Source organism: Crocuta crocuta, unplaced genomic scaffold (assembly GCF_008692635.1).
Source record: "Crocuta crocuta isolate KB4526 unplaced genomic scaffold, BGI_CrCroc_1.0 scaffold91-1, whole genome shotgun sequence".
Lineage (NCBI taxonomy): Eukaryota > Metazoa > Chordata > Mammalia > Carnivora > Hyaenidae > Crocuta > Crocuta crocuta.
Genome location: NW_027551575.1, coordinates 1,143,741 through 1,159,098, shown reverse-complemented (window position 1 = coordinate 1,159,098; position 15,358 = coordinate 1,143,741). Strand labels below are relative to the sequence as shown.

The window sequence follows — 15,358 nt, the reverse complement described above, 5'->3', positions numbered from 1 at the left end:
CCTGTGTTATCCCTAGGAACTAGCTAGTCTTGGGAGGGGGCAGTGTCACCAGGATAAAGGCTCGAAAGGCCAGAGTATAAAGAATACAACAAAAATATAAATAACATGCTTATTTATACCAAATGAAAATGATTTCTACGGGTTATGACTGAAGAAAAAAATCAAGACAGAACTGTATATATTCCATTTTTGCAAAATAAAAATACTTTCTCATCTACATCTATATAGGTCCATATAGGATTGTAATGTGAAAGAACACATACACAGACTTGGTTAATAATGTGGACTGTTGCCAGGGATGGGGAGAGAGGTGCTCATGTGGGAGGAAAGGAAATTCCATGAGAGCAACAACTTGCCAAACATCGCGTTATGTAAAATTATGTCATAAAAAGATGCACGCAAGAATGGCCACCAAAGTGTTAGTAGTGGTTACCTTAGGGTGATATGATTCCAGGTGACCATTCAAATGTCATGTGAATTATTTACAATGAACATGTATATTTATAGAACTAGAAAGAAGCCATACAGTTATTTGTGGCTTAGAGGAAGACTTCTTTTTAAATTAAAACAAAATTCCAATTTTAATAGCATTCTCAAAGGTCATAGACATCCTCACCAAGGGGGGAAAATGAGAGTATAATAGTCAAGCCTTAAGAAAATCAACTGTAAAGTAAATGTATGTAAAGCATTTGGCCAGAAGGGTCTGATATGGGGCCTAACACAATAAAAAACTCAACACTTGCACACTTGTTATTCACGTTATAAAAACCTTCTTTCCTAGTCTGCTGAAGAGAATGAGAAGGAAAGGGATTAAGATAAGCTTCTTGATAATATCTTGTGGGTTATTACACAAGAAGAGTAGACGATAAAATAGGACCACCCTAAGTAAAAGCATCCTTGAAAGGGAAAATGCACAAGGTGATGGTACAGCTAGTGGGAGAAAGTCAGTGCTGATAATCTCTACTTGGTCATCATCTGAAAGAGACTGCATCTGATGGTTTATTTTACTTTTTAAAAATTTTTTAATGTTTTATTTATTTTTGAGAGAGAGAGAGACAGCATGAGCAGGGGAGGGTCAGAGAGAGAGGGAGACACAGGATCTGAAGACAGGCTCCAGGCTCTGAGCTGTCAGCACAGACGTGGGGCTCGAACCCACAAACTGTAAGATCATGACCTGAGCCGAAGTTGGACGCTTAACTGACTGAGCCACCCAGGCGCCCCTGCATCTGATGGTTTACACAGTGTGCTGAAGGTCCCACATGGGGGTAGGCGTGGGGTGGGGGGTGGGCGGCGGGTTGCTAGGACCTGTCTCAATAGAGAGGATTCAGTATACAGGGAGTACTATACCACCAGGAGCTGCCCCAGTCCACAGCAAATGAGATCATGTTTTGATAAAATAAGCCATATAAAAGTCTGCTTCAGAATTTCATGTAAATAATAACCTCATTTTAAAATATAGGGGAGAAAAATCACCCAAATTCAGGGCTAATTTAGCTGTCACTGGAGAGTTAAGAAGAAAACAATATCAACAAAAACAGTCCCATTTTAAAAGTTTCATCAATAGAGACAGAGGTACTCAGGATTGATGGTCATCCTTCCTCATCACTGCTGCTCCACGCATCTTCAAATGCTGGATTTAATTGTGATTTGGTTGTAGACTAAAAAAGGGGAGAAGAAAGGAAAATTTGATTGTCTTACCTCATAATTTTAGGCTCACAATGTAGTTATGGAATATATCAAATGAAAAGCAATTACATTATTTTGAAAGTAACAACAATTGTCAATTCAAAATGAAATAATGTAAGAGACACCCCACATGCAATGTAAGGCAATGTAACTTCATTTTAAATAGACAGGCCAGAATTTATCCAAATTATCTGTGTTTCCTTCAAAGCAGTCACCTCACAAACATATACATAAATGCATTTATGTATATAACATGATGCTGCTATTGCTTAAGGCGTTTCTGCACCTCTATGGAATTATGTGGAGAAGGCAGCATATTAACATAAATGTGGCTAAAAATGCACTCAGGTCTACAGTTTGACTGGACAACCCAAAACATTAATATTGGCAACTTTTTATTGTTTGGATGGACATGACTTTATAAATAAGCAAATATCCATATAAGGAGGAAAAGATGTTCATCAAACTAACTAACACCATCTTTGGTCCAAAAACTAATGTGAGCTATAAGCAGTGAAGTTTATTTCTTTAAACAGCTGGTAAAGCAGCACCTGGGTGGCTTAGTCGGTTAAGCGTCCGACTTTTGCTTGGGTCATATCTGGCGGTTCACGGGTTTGAGCCCCGCGTCGGGCTCTGTGCTGACTGCCAGCTCAGAGCCTGGAGCCTACTTCAGAGTCTGTATCTCCCTCTCTCTCTGACCCTCCCTTGCTCATGCTCTTTCTCTCTCTCCTAGAAATAAATAAAAATATTTAAGAAAAAAAATAAACAGCTGGTAAAGTAGTTGAGAAGTTCATGAAAAATGTGTTAAAAATGGTAACATGTTTGTCATTAGCACATAGGCTTTCCAGGGAGATTTCTTTTAAAGATAACATGCATTTGGATGGTGTTTATTTAAAACAAAACAGGGGTGCCTGGATAGCTCAGTTGGTTAAGTGTTTGACTCTTGATTTTGGCTCAGATCAAGAGCTCACGGTTTGTGAGACTGAGCCCCGAGTAGGGCTCTGACAGTGCGGAACCTGCTTGGGATTCTGTCTCTCCCCCTCTTTCTCTGCCCCTTCTCCACTCGTACTCTCTCTCAAAATAAATATAAAAAAATAAAACAACAAAACATTACAGTATTCTTACAACTTTAGAGCTGTACCTAATAAACGTAATCAGCAACTAGGGGAATATTAGTTTTCTGTGACATTTCAAATCAATTCACTTTCTGAGGAAATTTTTTTTAATGTTTTATTTATTTCTGAGAGAGAGGGAGAGAGACAGCATGAGCAGTGGAGGGTCAGAGAGAGAGGGAGATAGAGAATCTGAAACAGGCTCCGGGCTCTGAGCTGGCTGTCAGCACAGAGCCTGACGCGGGGCTTGAACCTACGAAAAGTGAGATCATGACCTGAGCTGAAGTCAGATGCTTAACCGACTGAGCCACCCAGGTGCCCCTCTGAGGAAAGTTTTTGAATGGCAACCTTCCTATTCTGGGGCGATGACTCAAGGACTTTAAGAAGATCTCATTTTTTATTTGAGTATCTGCACATTATGAACCAGATTTGTGTCTTATTCTGCAGCTCTTACATTTGCTACAAATGTGTTGAGACCCCAAACCCAATAATGTATTAGCACCAAGGCTACTCTTAAATTATCTGAGAGAGTGCCTTGAACAACATACAGCAATGTTTTATGTTAGGAGCAAACCCTGTGTCTAAGCATGTTCATCGCCTTTCTGATATGATGAGTTAGAATCATTGTTAATTTAAACAATGATAACAGTAGAAAAACCGCATTTCCAATAAATTCCCCAAGTATCAGCCAGGATAGTTGGAAAATGACATATTAATTAAGTATTCTTTATGGCTGTTAAAGCTATATTACTAAACCTAATGTTTGCTATTATCACCATTATTATTAAATCTTATTTTGGCTATCATCACTTAGTTATACAAACAAAATTCCATTATATCCTAAATGTCCAGATAAAAAACTATTACCAAACCTCAGCTATCTATCAGCAGTCCACTGATTTGTAGTCAATGACTATACCACACTGAAGTGTGTTCATTTATTTTTTCATACAAATGTTCACTGAAGTTCCTATTTTCCTAGGTTTAAATTTAACTACTAAGTTAGGTTATTCAGTAAGAGTTTACTTAAAGATGTTTATCTCTTAACATAGAGAACAAACTGATGGTTACCAGAAGAGAGGTGGATGCAGGGATGGGTGAAATAGGTGAAGGGGATTAAATTTATCATGATGAGCACTGAGTAATATATAGAATTGCCCAATCACTATATTGTCCACCTGAAACTAACATAACACTGTATGTTAACTATACTGGAATTAAAATTAAAACTCTATCTTTAGAAGCCTTTAACTCTGCCTTAGACATCTCCCCAAGATGTCCCTACGTGGATAAGCCACATTTGGGTCATGCCTCCTAACTCTACTATGGAAGCCCAAGATATAATCTATTAGACATTTAAATTCTCTTGAAGACTCAAAAGAGAAGCAAAATTACATTTTATTGTAAGTTATTGTTATTACTGATTATTATTATTATTATTATTCTGATATTTGGAGATATCATAAACTTGTCCCTGATCCATAACAAATGGCAGGACAAGGATTCAAACCCAGTTACCAGTCGTATTATTAGTTTGCCTTAAACTGAAGACTAAGGGAGTGTGTGTGTGTATGTATGTGTGTGTTTTGTTTTGAAGTGTGTTACTGCACACTTCTGGGAAACTTCAGCATCGTTTATTTGATAGTTGGGATACAAACACTTTAAAATATGAGTTAAATAGCAAACATGTGAGGAGTAGGGTCTGGTACAGATATACTTCTGGGATCTGCACCATGATCACAATAATTTTCTACCTACATTCACAGGAATCTTTTGAACTAAAGTTATGTGAAAATAATCGTAGCACATACCATTTTATGAGAATGATGGCTATCTTAAAGAGTGTAAGCAGTAGATTTAAAAAGACAAGGTTTGGGGCTCCTGAGTGGCTCACTTGGTTAAGCGTCTGACTTCAGCTCAGGTCATGATCTCACAGTTTGTGGGTTCGAGCCCCGTGTTGGGCTCTGTGCTAACAGCTCAGAGCCTGGACACTGCTTCAGATTCTGTGTCTCCTTCTCTCTCTCTGCCCATTCCCCACTGGCACTGTGTCTCTCTTAAAAATCAATAAATATTTTTTAAAAAAAATTAAAAAGACAAGGGTTTATTGCTCTAAAACAAATATAAGGGTAACTTGTTTTTTATGCATCTCTTTTACTTTTCTATTTCAGTTTAATTTCCCATATACAAAATTCCTTCTAGATGAGTTCAAACTATCGCTACAGCTATGTAATGAGAAATAAATACACCACCAGAGTCAAAGACTACCTTTATAAATTAAGCAATTTAGTTTTCTTCTAATATCCTTTCTCTATGCATAAGTCATAAATTTACTTTTAATTTATTTTTATTGTTTTCATTTGGTAAATTATTGTTATACTTCCTAACATAGCCTGTAGTGTTTTTAACTTAGATTTAATGTACACAGTAATTCCCAAACAGCAGGACACAATAATTAAGTAATGCAAAATTAATGGCTAAACCAAAGTATTTGGCCATTTTGAGCTTGCTACAGAAGAATATCCAGTCATTTAAAAGCAGCTGTACACTAAAACTAATCAAAGCCATAATAAACCAAATTAGACATGTGATGAAATCAGACAATATCCATACAACATTTAGCCAGCTGCTTGAAGATTCATCATTTTGTTCTTCCTCTCTTTCATTTGGATTAGGGCCAAAAGAAAATAATTCACAGGCTCTCTACTGCAGTAAACAACCCTAGTTGCAAATTTAGGTATGAAATATATTTTTTCAATAGCTGCTAAATGGCCTCAACTATCCCCATAAAAACTCATTTCCATGTGGTTTTGGCAGTCATGTTTTCATAAAGGAGCTAAATATATGAAAAATGTTTTTAGAATTAAAAACTTTCATGTTTATTTATTTTTGAGAGAGAGAGAGAGAGCGAACACATGTGGGGGAGGGGCAGAGAAAGAGGAAGACAGAATCCGAAGAAGGCTCCAGGCTCTAAGCTGTCAGCAAGAGCTTGACACTGGGCTTGAACCCACGAGCTGTGAGATCATGACCTAAGATGAAGTCAGATGCTCAGACAACTGAGACATCCAGGGGCCTCTGTTTTTAGAATTTTAAACTTACTCTATCAATAACTTTCATCTCTGTTTAAGATGCTTTGTTTTTATACTATGACTTGGGTAAGATTAACTCAAGGTGTTTCTAACTGCATTATTTATATTTCCAACTTAAAAAAATTATATTTGTTTTAGATATTTGACTTTTAATATCCTAGAAACTAAGATAAATATAATTTTAATTTAGTTTAGTAAAATAATTTTTGGTGGGAAAGATACCACTTTTGGACAGCATTATACAAAGTAAAAAAAATACAGAGGTTACTCTGTATTTTAAGTTACTCTATATGTTAAGACCAGAGAGCATGTCCTATTCATCTTTGTTTACTTACTGCATTTTTTAAAAGTTTATTTATTTATTTAGAGAAAGAGCATGCGCAGACAAGCGGGGGAGAGGCAGAGAGAAGGAAAGATAGAAAATCCCAAGCAGGTTCCGCACCATCAGCACAGAGCAGATTCAACTCAAGAACTGTGAGATCATGACCTGAGCCAAGATCAAGAAATGGATGCTTAATCGACTGCACCATCCAGGCACCTCTAACTACCACATTTTAAGGCTCTTTATTCCCATGGTCATAGGTCATATTTATGCTCTAAGATAGGAACTAACAGACTGCTGGTAGGAGTGTAAATTGGTAAAATTTGAGAGTGAATAAAGAGCCTTAAAAATGTCACATATGATAACTCAAGAGATTAAATCTATGTCTAGGAATTTATCCAAATAAGCAATCAGAAATATAATCTATGAACAGATATATAGCTTGATTTGTTTATAATGATTAAAAGAAATGTCTCCTAATAGGTAAATATTTAAGTAAATTGTGAGATACAGGTGAAAGCATGCTATATTATTAAAAACAAATTTACAAAGAGTTATTAATGACACAGAAAAAAGACTTATTATTAAGTGAGTAAAGTAGAATGCCAAGTCGTATGTCCAAGTTATTAACCATGTTTAAAACACCACATATGGATATGAAAAAGCAAGAATGAAATAAATGAGACTGTTAATAGTAATTCAACTTTAGAAATTTGTGTCATTCTTTGAATATTTTTCTGGATTTTCCAAATGTGTTATAACAGGCAAATTATTTTCTAAAAACAGGAAGAAATGCTTTCAAAGTCTCTCATAGGAAGTAAATTAATAAAATTATTTTCTTTATGATTTAGCAGTCACTGTATAATTTGTATAAATGTGATTTACCTCATCATCACCAGGAACTGGTTCATATAAGGATGGTACCCAAGCAAGTATATTGCAGTCTCTGCTACCACTATAAAGTTCCTATAACACAGAAAGGAAACATGTGGGTCAGTTTAAAGCTGGTACCAATCTGAAATGAACTACACCATCTAAAGGATTAATTCTTACATTAGACCAATTAGATTAATTGTATTTCTATTCTCCAAAGAAACTGAGCTGATGCCCTTTGTTTGCTTACTTAAGATGCAGTAATGCCGTGTTCTGTATTTTAAAATATTGTTAGGATATGTCAGAGCTTGCTAGTGTGAAAATTTCACAAGAAGATTCAACAACCTAGTGATTTTTATTAATCAGAGTATCCATTTATTTTAGGTGTCAGAGTAGAAAAAGTATAGAATCAAGAGTTTGTCCTTCTCTGTCAATAAATGAGTTTTAATAAAGACATCAATAAAGAAACCATATGAATTTCTAGCTAATAGGCCAGAAGTTCAGAAAAAATATTATTTAGCTCACTATTTAGCTGCTTAACTGGCTACTGTTCAACAGAAGGGCTTTAAAAACCATGTGCCATGCTTATTGAGAAGTTTATTTTATACGGGGAAGCTTGGGCTGATGAAGTCTATGTCAATGTCTTTATGAATACGCTGTTTACACATGCCTGAATAATGTTCATTCCCTTCCCCAAAAGAACTTAAAGAATGGGGTGCCTGGGTGGCTCAGCTGGTTAAGCGTCCAACTTTGGCTCAGGTCATGATCTCACAGTTCACGAGTTTGAGCCCTGTGTAGGGCTCTGTACTGACAGCTCCAACACTGGAGCCTGCTTCAGATTCTGTGTCTTACTCTCTCTGCCTCTCCCCTTCTTGTGCTCTTTTACTCAAAAATAAATAAAAACATTTAAAAAAAATTAAGAACTTAAGGAAAATGTCATATTGCTAGTACTAAAAACATTCCTATGGGGCAGTGAAATAGATACTCTCATACAAATTGGCATGATCTTTTTGGGTAAGAGAATCTCAATACATGTCATAAGTTTGTGTATGCGTTTCTAAGAAGTCATGCCAAAGACATGCCTGAAATTCAAGGATATCAGCAGCATTATATTTAAAATTACAAAATATGGAAATAATTGTCCAGAGTAGTTTAATGGTTTATATATAAATTTATGTTGCATTCATAGGATGGGATATTATATAACCATTATATCTGCTTTTTAAGAATATTTAATAACATGGGAAAATAATATCAACAGAAAAAAGGATTTAAACCAAAGAATCATGGTGTCAAGGAAAAAAGAAACAGATGTAAGACACTAGGTCAATTAAAAAAAAAAAAGGCTATGTAATGGAGAAAGATCTAAAAAGAAACAACAGCAAAATGATAAGTGGTTGTAAAACTCTGAATGACTAAGTGGTTTTCTTCCACACAAATTTATTTCTGTATTTCTACACAAACATTTCTTGGGCCTTCCTCCAGGTGTGCTTTGATTTGTTTTTGGAAGTAACCCTGGAAAAAATTTTAAAAAGGGCAGGGTGATGGAAGAAACCTTAGCCCATCTATACAACATTTCTAATAGTAACCCTTTTTCTCGCTCTGCTGCGCAATTATTTATTATTGTTCATCTCAAAAACTGAAGCATGGTACAATATTTTTCTTAAAAAAAGGAAAGTTTCTAGATAAAGAGAAAATAAGATAATAAAGTTATTTATAGGAAATAATACAGATATTAAATATTAAAAGTAAATTAGATATAGCTATACATAATCAAACTTCCCAAAGGGAGCAAAATTCTATAGACAGCATTGTTAAGTCTAGAATATATAGTTATACTAACTGTGGATGATGCAAAGGTATTTTCAAATGTTCAGAGCCCTTCATCAATTTAATTTCCTGAGAAGGCAAGATATACACACACACATGTCCAAGATAATGTGGTCAGATAAACTTACAAGGCAATTTGTGGTTAAGTACTGCTACACTGGTGGAGATAAAGGAAATTCTGTATATGTTCAAGAAAGAGAGCTTATAAGAGATAGCATTTAAATAACAATGGCTAATAAAGACTCAAGTTAAATGGAAAAAAGTGAAATACTGTAATTTTGGAAATAATTGTGCAGGTGTTCATTTGGGAAATTAGATTTAAAAAAAAGACTCAACATGTGAGACTAAGCTGACAACATGAGTCCTGTCAACCCTCAACACTTGAGTATGTATATCCTTTTGAACAAGGAGATTCTCCTATACAATTACAATACATCCAACAAAATAAAAAAATTCACAATGAAGTATCACTACCAGTTAATTCTTACTACTCCATTCAAGTTTCACCAGTTGTCTCAATAAATGTCCTTTATAGCAAAAGGGTCCAGATTAAAATCATAAGCTGCACTTGCTGTCATGTCTCCTAACTCTCCTTCAATCTGGAATAGTTCTTCAGTCTCCCCTTGGCTGTCCTGGCTTTGACAAATTTGAACATACACACCAGTTATTTTGTAAAATGTCCTTCACATTTTCTTGTTTCATGATTAAATTCAGGTGATGCATCTTTGCCAGGACTATCACAGAAGGAATATCATGTAACTGGGTTATTAATTTTGATTACTTAATTAAGGTAATGTATGTCAGGCTTCTTCAAGGTAAAATTACACATTTTACCTCTGCAATTAATATTTTCCCGGGAGGTATTTTGGGACTATGTAAATATCCCACTCCTCATTACACTTCCAATTTACTAGTTTACTTACTTATACCTGAATGGATTCGTGGATTCCTATTTTTGTCAATGGGTATAATCCATTATTATCATTATCCACTTTGATGTTAGATATAGCTTGTCAGATTTTTATATTTGATAGAATTACTATAAATATCAATTTTGTCTTCAGATAGTAAATTCTGTGTAATATTTAATTTGGAAAAGAGTTCTGCTGCTAAATGGATGCAATGTATTATTCTATATTATTTTTGAGACTTTTAATTATTTTCCTTTTCAAAAATCGTAATAGATATAATAGGATAAGAGTTGGAAGCCTTCTGATATGGTGCAGTAATTCAAATCTGAATTCATAGAGAAATGGTATGAGTCAGGAGGCAACTTGCCCCAGGTTCCCAGGCTTGTCTCAGCTATTTCAGGAACTGGTAGGAATCAGTATTTTGGCATACTTTTACTCCATGATAGGCACACCTATCAGGAAGTTCTGATTTGGTGGAAAGCAGTAATTTATAGTCAGGATACCTGCTTTAAAATCTTGGCTGTATCTTTATTTGACCCTGCACAAGAACAGAGGTATAGTATTCTAAGAATTTCTTTCAATAGTTAACCATGCTCTATGAATAATTACTTGCAGGTTGGAGCAAGTCATGTCACTTGTCTGGTGTTTTAGTCTTCTCTCAGAAGTAAAACTTAATTATAACAGCATTAATGACAATAGCCAAAGTATGGAAAAAGCCTGAATATCCATCCACAAATGAATGGATAAAGAAGACGTGGTATATATATACAATGGAGTATTTTATACACACACACACACACACACACACACACACACACACACACACACAATGGAGTATTACTCGGCAATCAAAAAGAATGAAATCTTGCCATTTGCAACAATGTGAATGGAACTAGAGGGTATTATGCTAAGTGAAATAAGTCAGAGTAAAATATGACTTCACTCATATGAGGAATTTAAGATATAAAACAGATGAACATAAGGGAAGGGAAGCAAAAAGAATATAAAAACAGGGGGTGGGACAAAACATAAGAGATTCTTAAATACAGAGAACAAATTGAGGTTGCTGGAGGGGCTGTGGGTGGTGGGGATGGGCTAAATGGGTAAGGGGCTTTAAGGAAGACACTTGCTGGGATGAGCACTGGGTGTTATATATTGGGGATGAATCAATGGAATCTATTTCTGAAAATATTATTGTACTATATGCTAACTTTGATATAAATTAAAACTAAAAAAAATAAAAAGTAAAAATATTTAACATCAGGATATGGACCCATCAGAAGAGATAATAGCCAAAGAGTGAGAGCAGGGTCCTGAAGGTCCCTCTTAGTTGCTGGGCTGATGTATGACCTAGGAAGCCTCAGAGAAGGGGGCAATCTAGAGGTCACTTAAGAGTGCTTGGTGCAATAGCTCTTTAACAAACAGTAAGATATGTATTTGAATATTTTAACAATGGCTGTTGGCATACTGATTGTGCTGGCTGAAAAATAAGCATTGTGTATCTTACTGTAGCGTCAGACACAAATTAAGTAATGAATAAATGATTAAGAGCTTTACCAGGTGATAAAGTCCTTCCTAGCTCCAGTAATCCATAATTTTCATTCTATCAGTATTTAATTCTCATGAGTATTTAATTCTCACTTTTCTTTACCTACAAAATTGGGAAAAATACCAATATTCTTGCTCAATTGGAGAGTCATAAAGGAATGCAGGAGGTAATTTGTGCAAATATTCTCTGAAAAAAAAAAATAACCTGATACTTTGGTAAGATGAAAGAAAAAGGTCAGAATGTTAAGCATGCAAAAGCCATAGGTATTTAAGAAATTATGTAAGTTGCATCAACTCAAAAGTAATCTGATTAGCCCCAGGCAGAAAATAAAACAGAAAATCTGAGACAGACTCACATATATATAAATCAAGATACAAAAAGTATATTTTGAGAGAGTGTATTCCAGCTTTTCCCAAAATACTGACTGGAAGACATTATTTTAATTTGCTAGAGATTTTCATTTGCTAAATAAATGGAACCCATATGCAGAAGAAAGGACTTGTTTCAGTCAAGTTGCACAGTATTATACTCATACAAATATCCTATACTATCTAAAACTCTATACTATATTATCCTATATTAAATAAACCCTAGCTGAAACGCGGATTAAAAGTGTAATTCCTCAGACTTAAATCACTGTTTACTCTTTTATACACAAGTAGCCTGGCAAACTAGCTAAGTGAACATTTTAAATTCCCTTAAGTATCATTCTTACCTGGAAATGAGACTGAAATACGCAGCAGTCAACACTTTTATAATGTCCCTTAAGCATAGTTATCTGCTCTCCTGAGTAAATTGTATAAACAGCAATTGTGCTACCATATGGCACAAAAACAAATTCTGAACTGCAGCCGTCGGAGACAGTGAATTTCAATGCTTTTCTACTGTCATTACAAACTTTTCCATAGTTTACCTGTAGGATGTAAAATCATAGCATTACCCATTTCTTAAATCTGAATTAAAAAGACAACAAAGAGTAGAAGAAATATTTACTTAAAATATTATAACATGCCATAGAAAGGGCTGTATTAAATCAATGTCCTAATAGAAACAAGGGCCAATGACATAAATGTACATTTCACATAAGAGGAAAATACAAATAGTAAAAAAAAACCCACAAAAGCAAATATTCACATTTAAGCCAGAACAGAAATAAAAGGAAAATTAAGGCAACCTTGAATAATCATTTTAGACCATATAGCAAATATTCAAGAAATCATGAAACAGGGGTGCATGGGTGACTCAGTTGGTTGAGCGTCTGATTTTGGCTCAGGTCATGATCTCGCGGTCCATGAGTTCGAGCCCCATGTCGGGCTGACAGCTCAGAGCCCAGAGCCTGCTTCAGATTCTGTGTATCCCTCTCTCTCTGCCACTCCCCTGCTCACGCTCTGTGTGTCTCTCTCTCACAAACAAAAAATAAACATTTAAAAAAATTAAAAAAAAGAAACCATGAAATACTGTGTACTGTTACAGGTGAAATAAACATGTTGGTGGCACTGAAATGAGGCTATTCCTTCTAAAAGGCCAAATGATGTATTATGTAACAAAACACAAAGATGTTCTTTATGGGGGTGGGGTGGGGAATCACCTTTTTATCTTAAAACATTTTGTAATGTTTTATTTATTTTTGAGAGAGAGAGAGACAGAGAGAGCAAGCAAGCAAGCAAGCAGGGAAGGGGCAGAGAAAGAGGGAGACACAGGATCCAAAGCAGGCTCTGTATTAATAGGCAGAAGGCCCAATGCAGGGCTTAAACCCACAAACCATGAGATCATGACCTGAGCCCAAGTCTCACACTTAACTGACTGAGCCACCCAGGTGGCCTTATTTTAAAAACATTTTTAATTGTTGTAAAGTACACACAGCATAAAATAGGTCATCTCAACCATGTTTAAGTGTACAGTTAAGTGACATTACATTCACATTCTTGTGCAGCCTTCATCATCATCAATCTCTAGAACTCTTTTATCCTGCAAAACTGAAATTCTGTACCCATTAAATAAGAAAGATATTCTTACCCCTTGACCAAGTAACTACTTATGGGAATTTATCTTAAGGAAATAATTAAACAGCAAAAACCTATATGCACAGAGGAATTCAAAGCTGCATTATCTAGAATGGCAGAATAACTAAACATAAATGTAAATTCCTAATAATGTTATGACAACTCTGCAGTTTATATAGTAACTGCAGTAACATAATTATGAAAATTATGCAGGAAGTAAGGATAAAACTGAAGTATAAAAAAAGCACAGAACACAAATAGTGTGTATACAACTGCAATTTTACATAAATAATTTTGTATTTGGGACAAAAACAAAAATTCGGCATCTGTATGGCAAAGGTGCAAACCCAACAACATCGGTATCCTCAGCAGTTAGAAAAGCAAACTTGCAGGTCCTCTCTCAAGTCTAGTGAACTACAGTCTTCATGTTAACAAGATCCCTGGGTGACCTACAGGCTCATCAAAGTCTAAGAAGCTTTGGGCTAAAGAAGTTGAAGGTCAGGTTTACTTCCTGCTGATAATTTAGATTTAGCAGTTTAGGGTAGGTATAAAACTGCTCATCATTTGAGAGTAATGAGCATGAAGATCACCTGTGTCTCCCTTTCCTATTGCTAATACTAGAATTTAGACAGATAGTAATTTACCTTTTTCTCTTTTTAGAAAGGCTAGTGGGGAGAGAGAGAGGGAGGGAGAAAGGAAGGGAGGGAGAGAGGAGGGGGGAGAGAGAGAGAGAGACAGAGAGAGAGAGACAGAGAATGTGTGTAAACTTCTATATTAAAAAATACTGAGGCCCAACTGGACATATGCTGATAATGTGTGGATGCACTTGCCTTACCCACCCTTCAGGTTCACATGTGATGGAGATGAGCATATGCATTTAGCAATTCTCACCTCAGTAGTGGCAGAATGAAACATTAGAATATTAAACTTATAGTCTGTAGACTTGGGTTATAGAAACCCACTCAATTACCCCCTCCTTTTCTTTTTCTCTTTTTATTTTTGCCCATTATGAATAATGAAAATGATTCAGTCTCCAAATTCTAATCTGTTAAATAGAAATAACATCATTTGCCAGAGTTACTGTGAAAAATCAGATGAAATAATGCATATGAGAGCACCTAGAACATAAAGGTATAGTAAGTCCCTAGATTTATTAATTCCTATATATATTTAAAGGTATAACATTCTCTCATTTGCATCTTTTGATCCTATAGGTGCAACTGTTTGTAGAATATAGTGTCATTCTACGAATAGTTGCACATATAGGAAGGAGTGTGGGTGAAAAACCACACATCTTCTCAACTAGAAACTCTCTGTTCCTGGTAATAAAATTTTGAACTGCTAGACTGTGAAGACCTTATTCACATTCATCAGAGGACCCAACTATATTCCTTCTCAAATATGAACTGGGAAGTGTTGGATGAGGTACAAAGATTGAACCAGCTCTCTGACATGTCTTTGTCCTTAGGCATCCCATTCCAAACCATTCTGCAACTTACTATCCGATTAATCTTTGTAAATCACTGCCACGGTCAAATCACTTGTGGACTAAAAATTATCAGTTCCCTTTCAGTACCTGTGGAATAAAGTTCTAGTAACAGGCTAAGGAAAGGAGGAATATATCATTCACTACTGCTTACTATGGTCATGTATGTATCATACATTATACTAGGTGATTGTCTAAGGTTCCCATTTTTTTACTATGTATGCTTACTATAAAAAGCAATGTTTGATAAACAGCATGACGTACATTATTATGAAAGTACTGTAAAGGAAGAGGCTACTTTTGGCTACGATGTGTTAAAGGTGATACATACAGGCTTTGAAAAGATTTTGATAGGGGAGGATGATATGGGACTTTGGACAGGATGATAGCAAATCCAATTCCCTATCTTATGAATTCCTTTTATTGTTCCAGGAAACGTATACATCTAGTCACTAAATGAGTACCCACAGTGACAGAGATTCCATCACAAGACAGCTCAT

The 15,358-nt window shown here is 35.5% G+C and overlaps 1 protein-coding gene across 3 annotated transcripts in view; it reads right to left on the bottom strand.

The window, feature by feature from the left end:
• Positions 1–592: 592 nt before the first annotated feature.
• The window catches only part of ERCC8 (ERCC excision repair 8, CSA ubiquitin ligase complex subunit), a 53,418-nt gene continuing 38,652 nt past the window's right edge, over positions 593–15,358 (bottom strand). For 2 of the 3 annotated variants that reach the window (XM_077751436.1, XM_077751438.1), the window contains 3 exons: positions 12,085–12,282; positions 7,092–7,172; positions 593–1,658 (listed from right to left, as the gene is read on the bottom strand). In XM_077751436.1, the coding sequence (XP_077607562.1) occupies positions 1,590–1,658; positions 7,092–7,172; positions 12,085–12,282 (348 nt within the window). In that variant the 3' untranslated portion in view covers positions 593–1,589. The remainder of the gene's footprint in view (positions 1,659–7,091; positions 7,173–12,084; positions 12,283–15,358) is intronic. The other variant, XM_077751437.1, reaches the window with a different exon arrangement.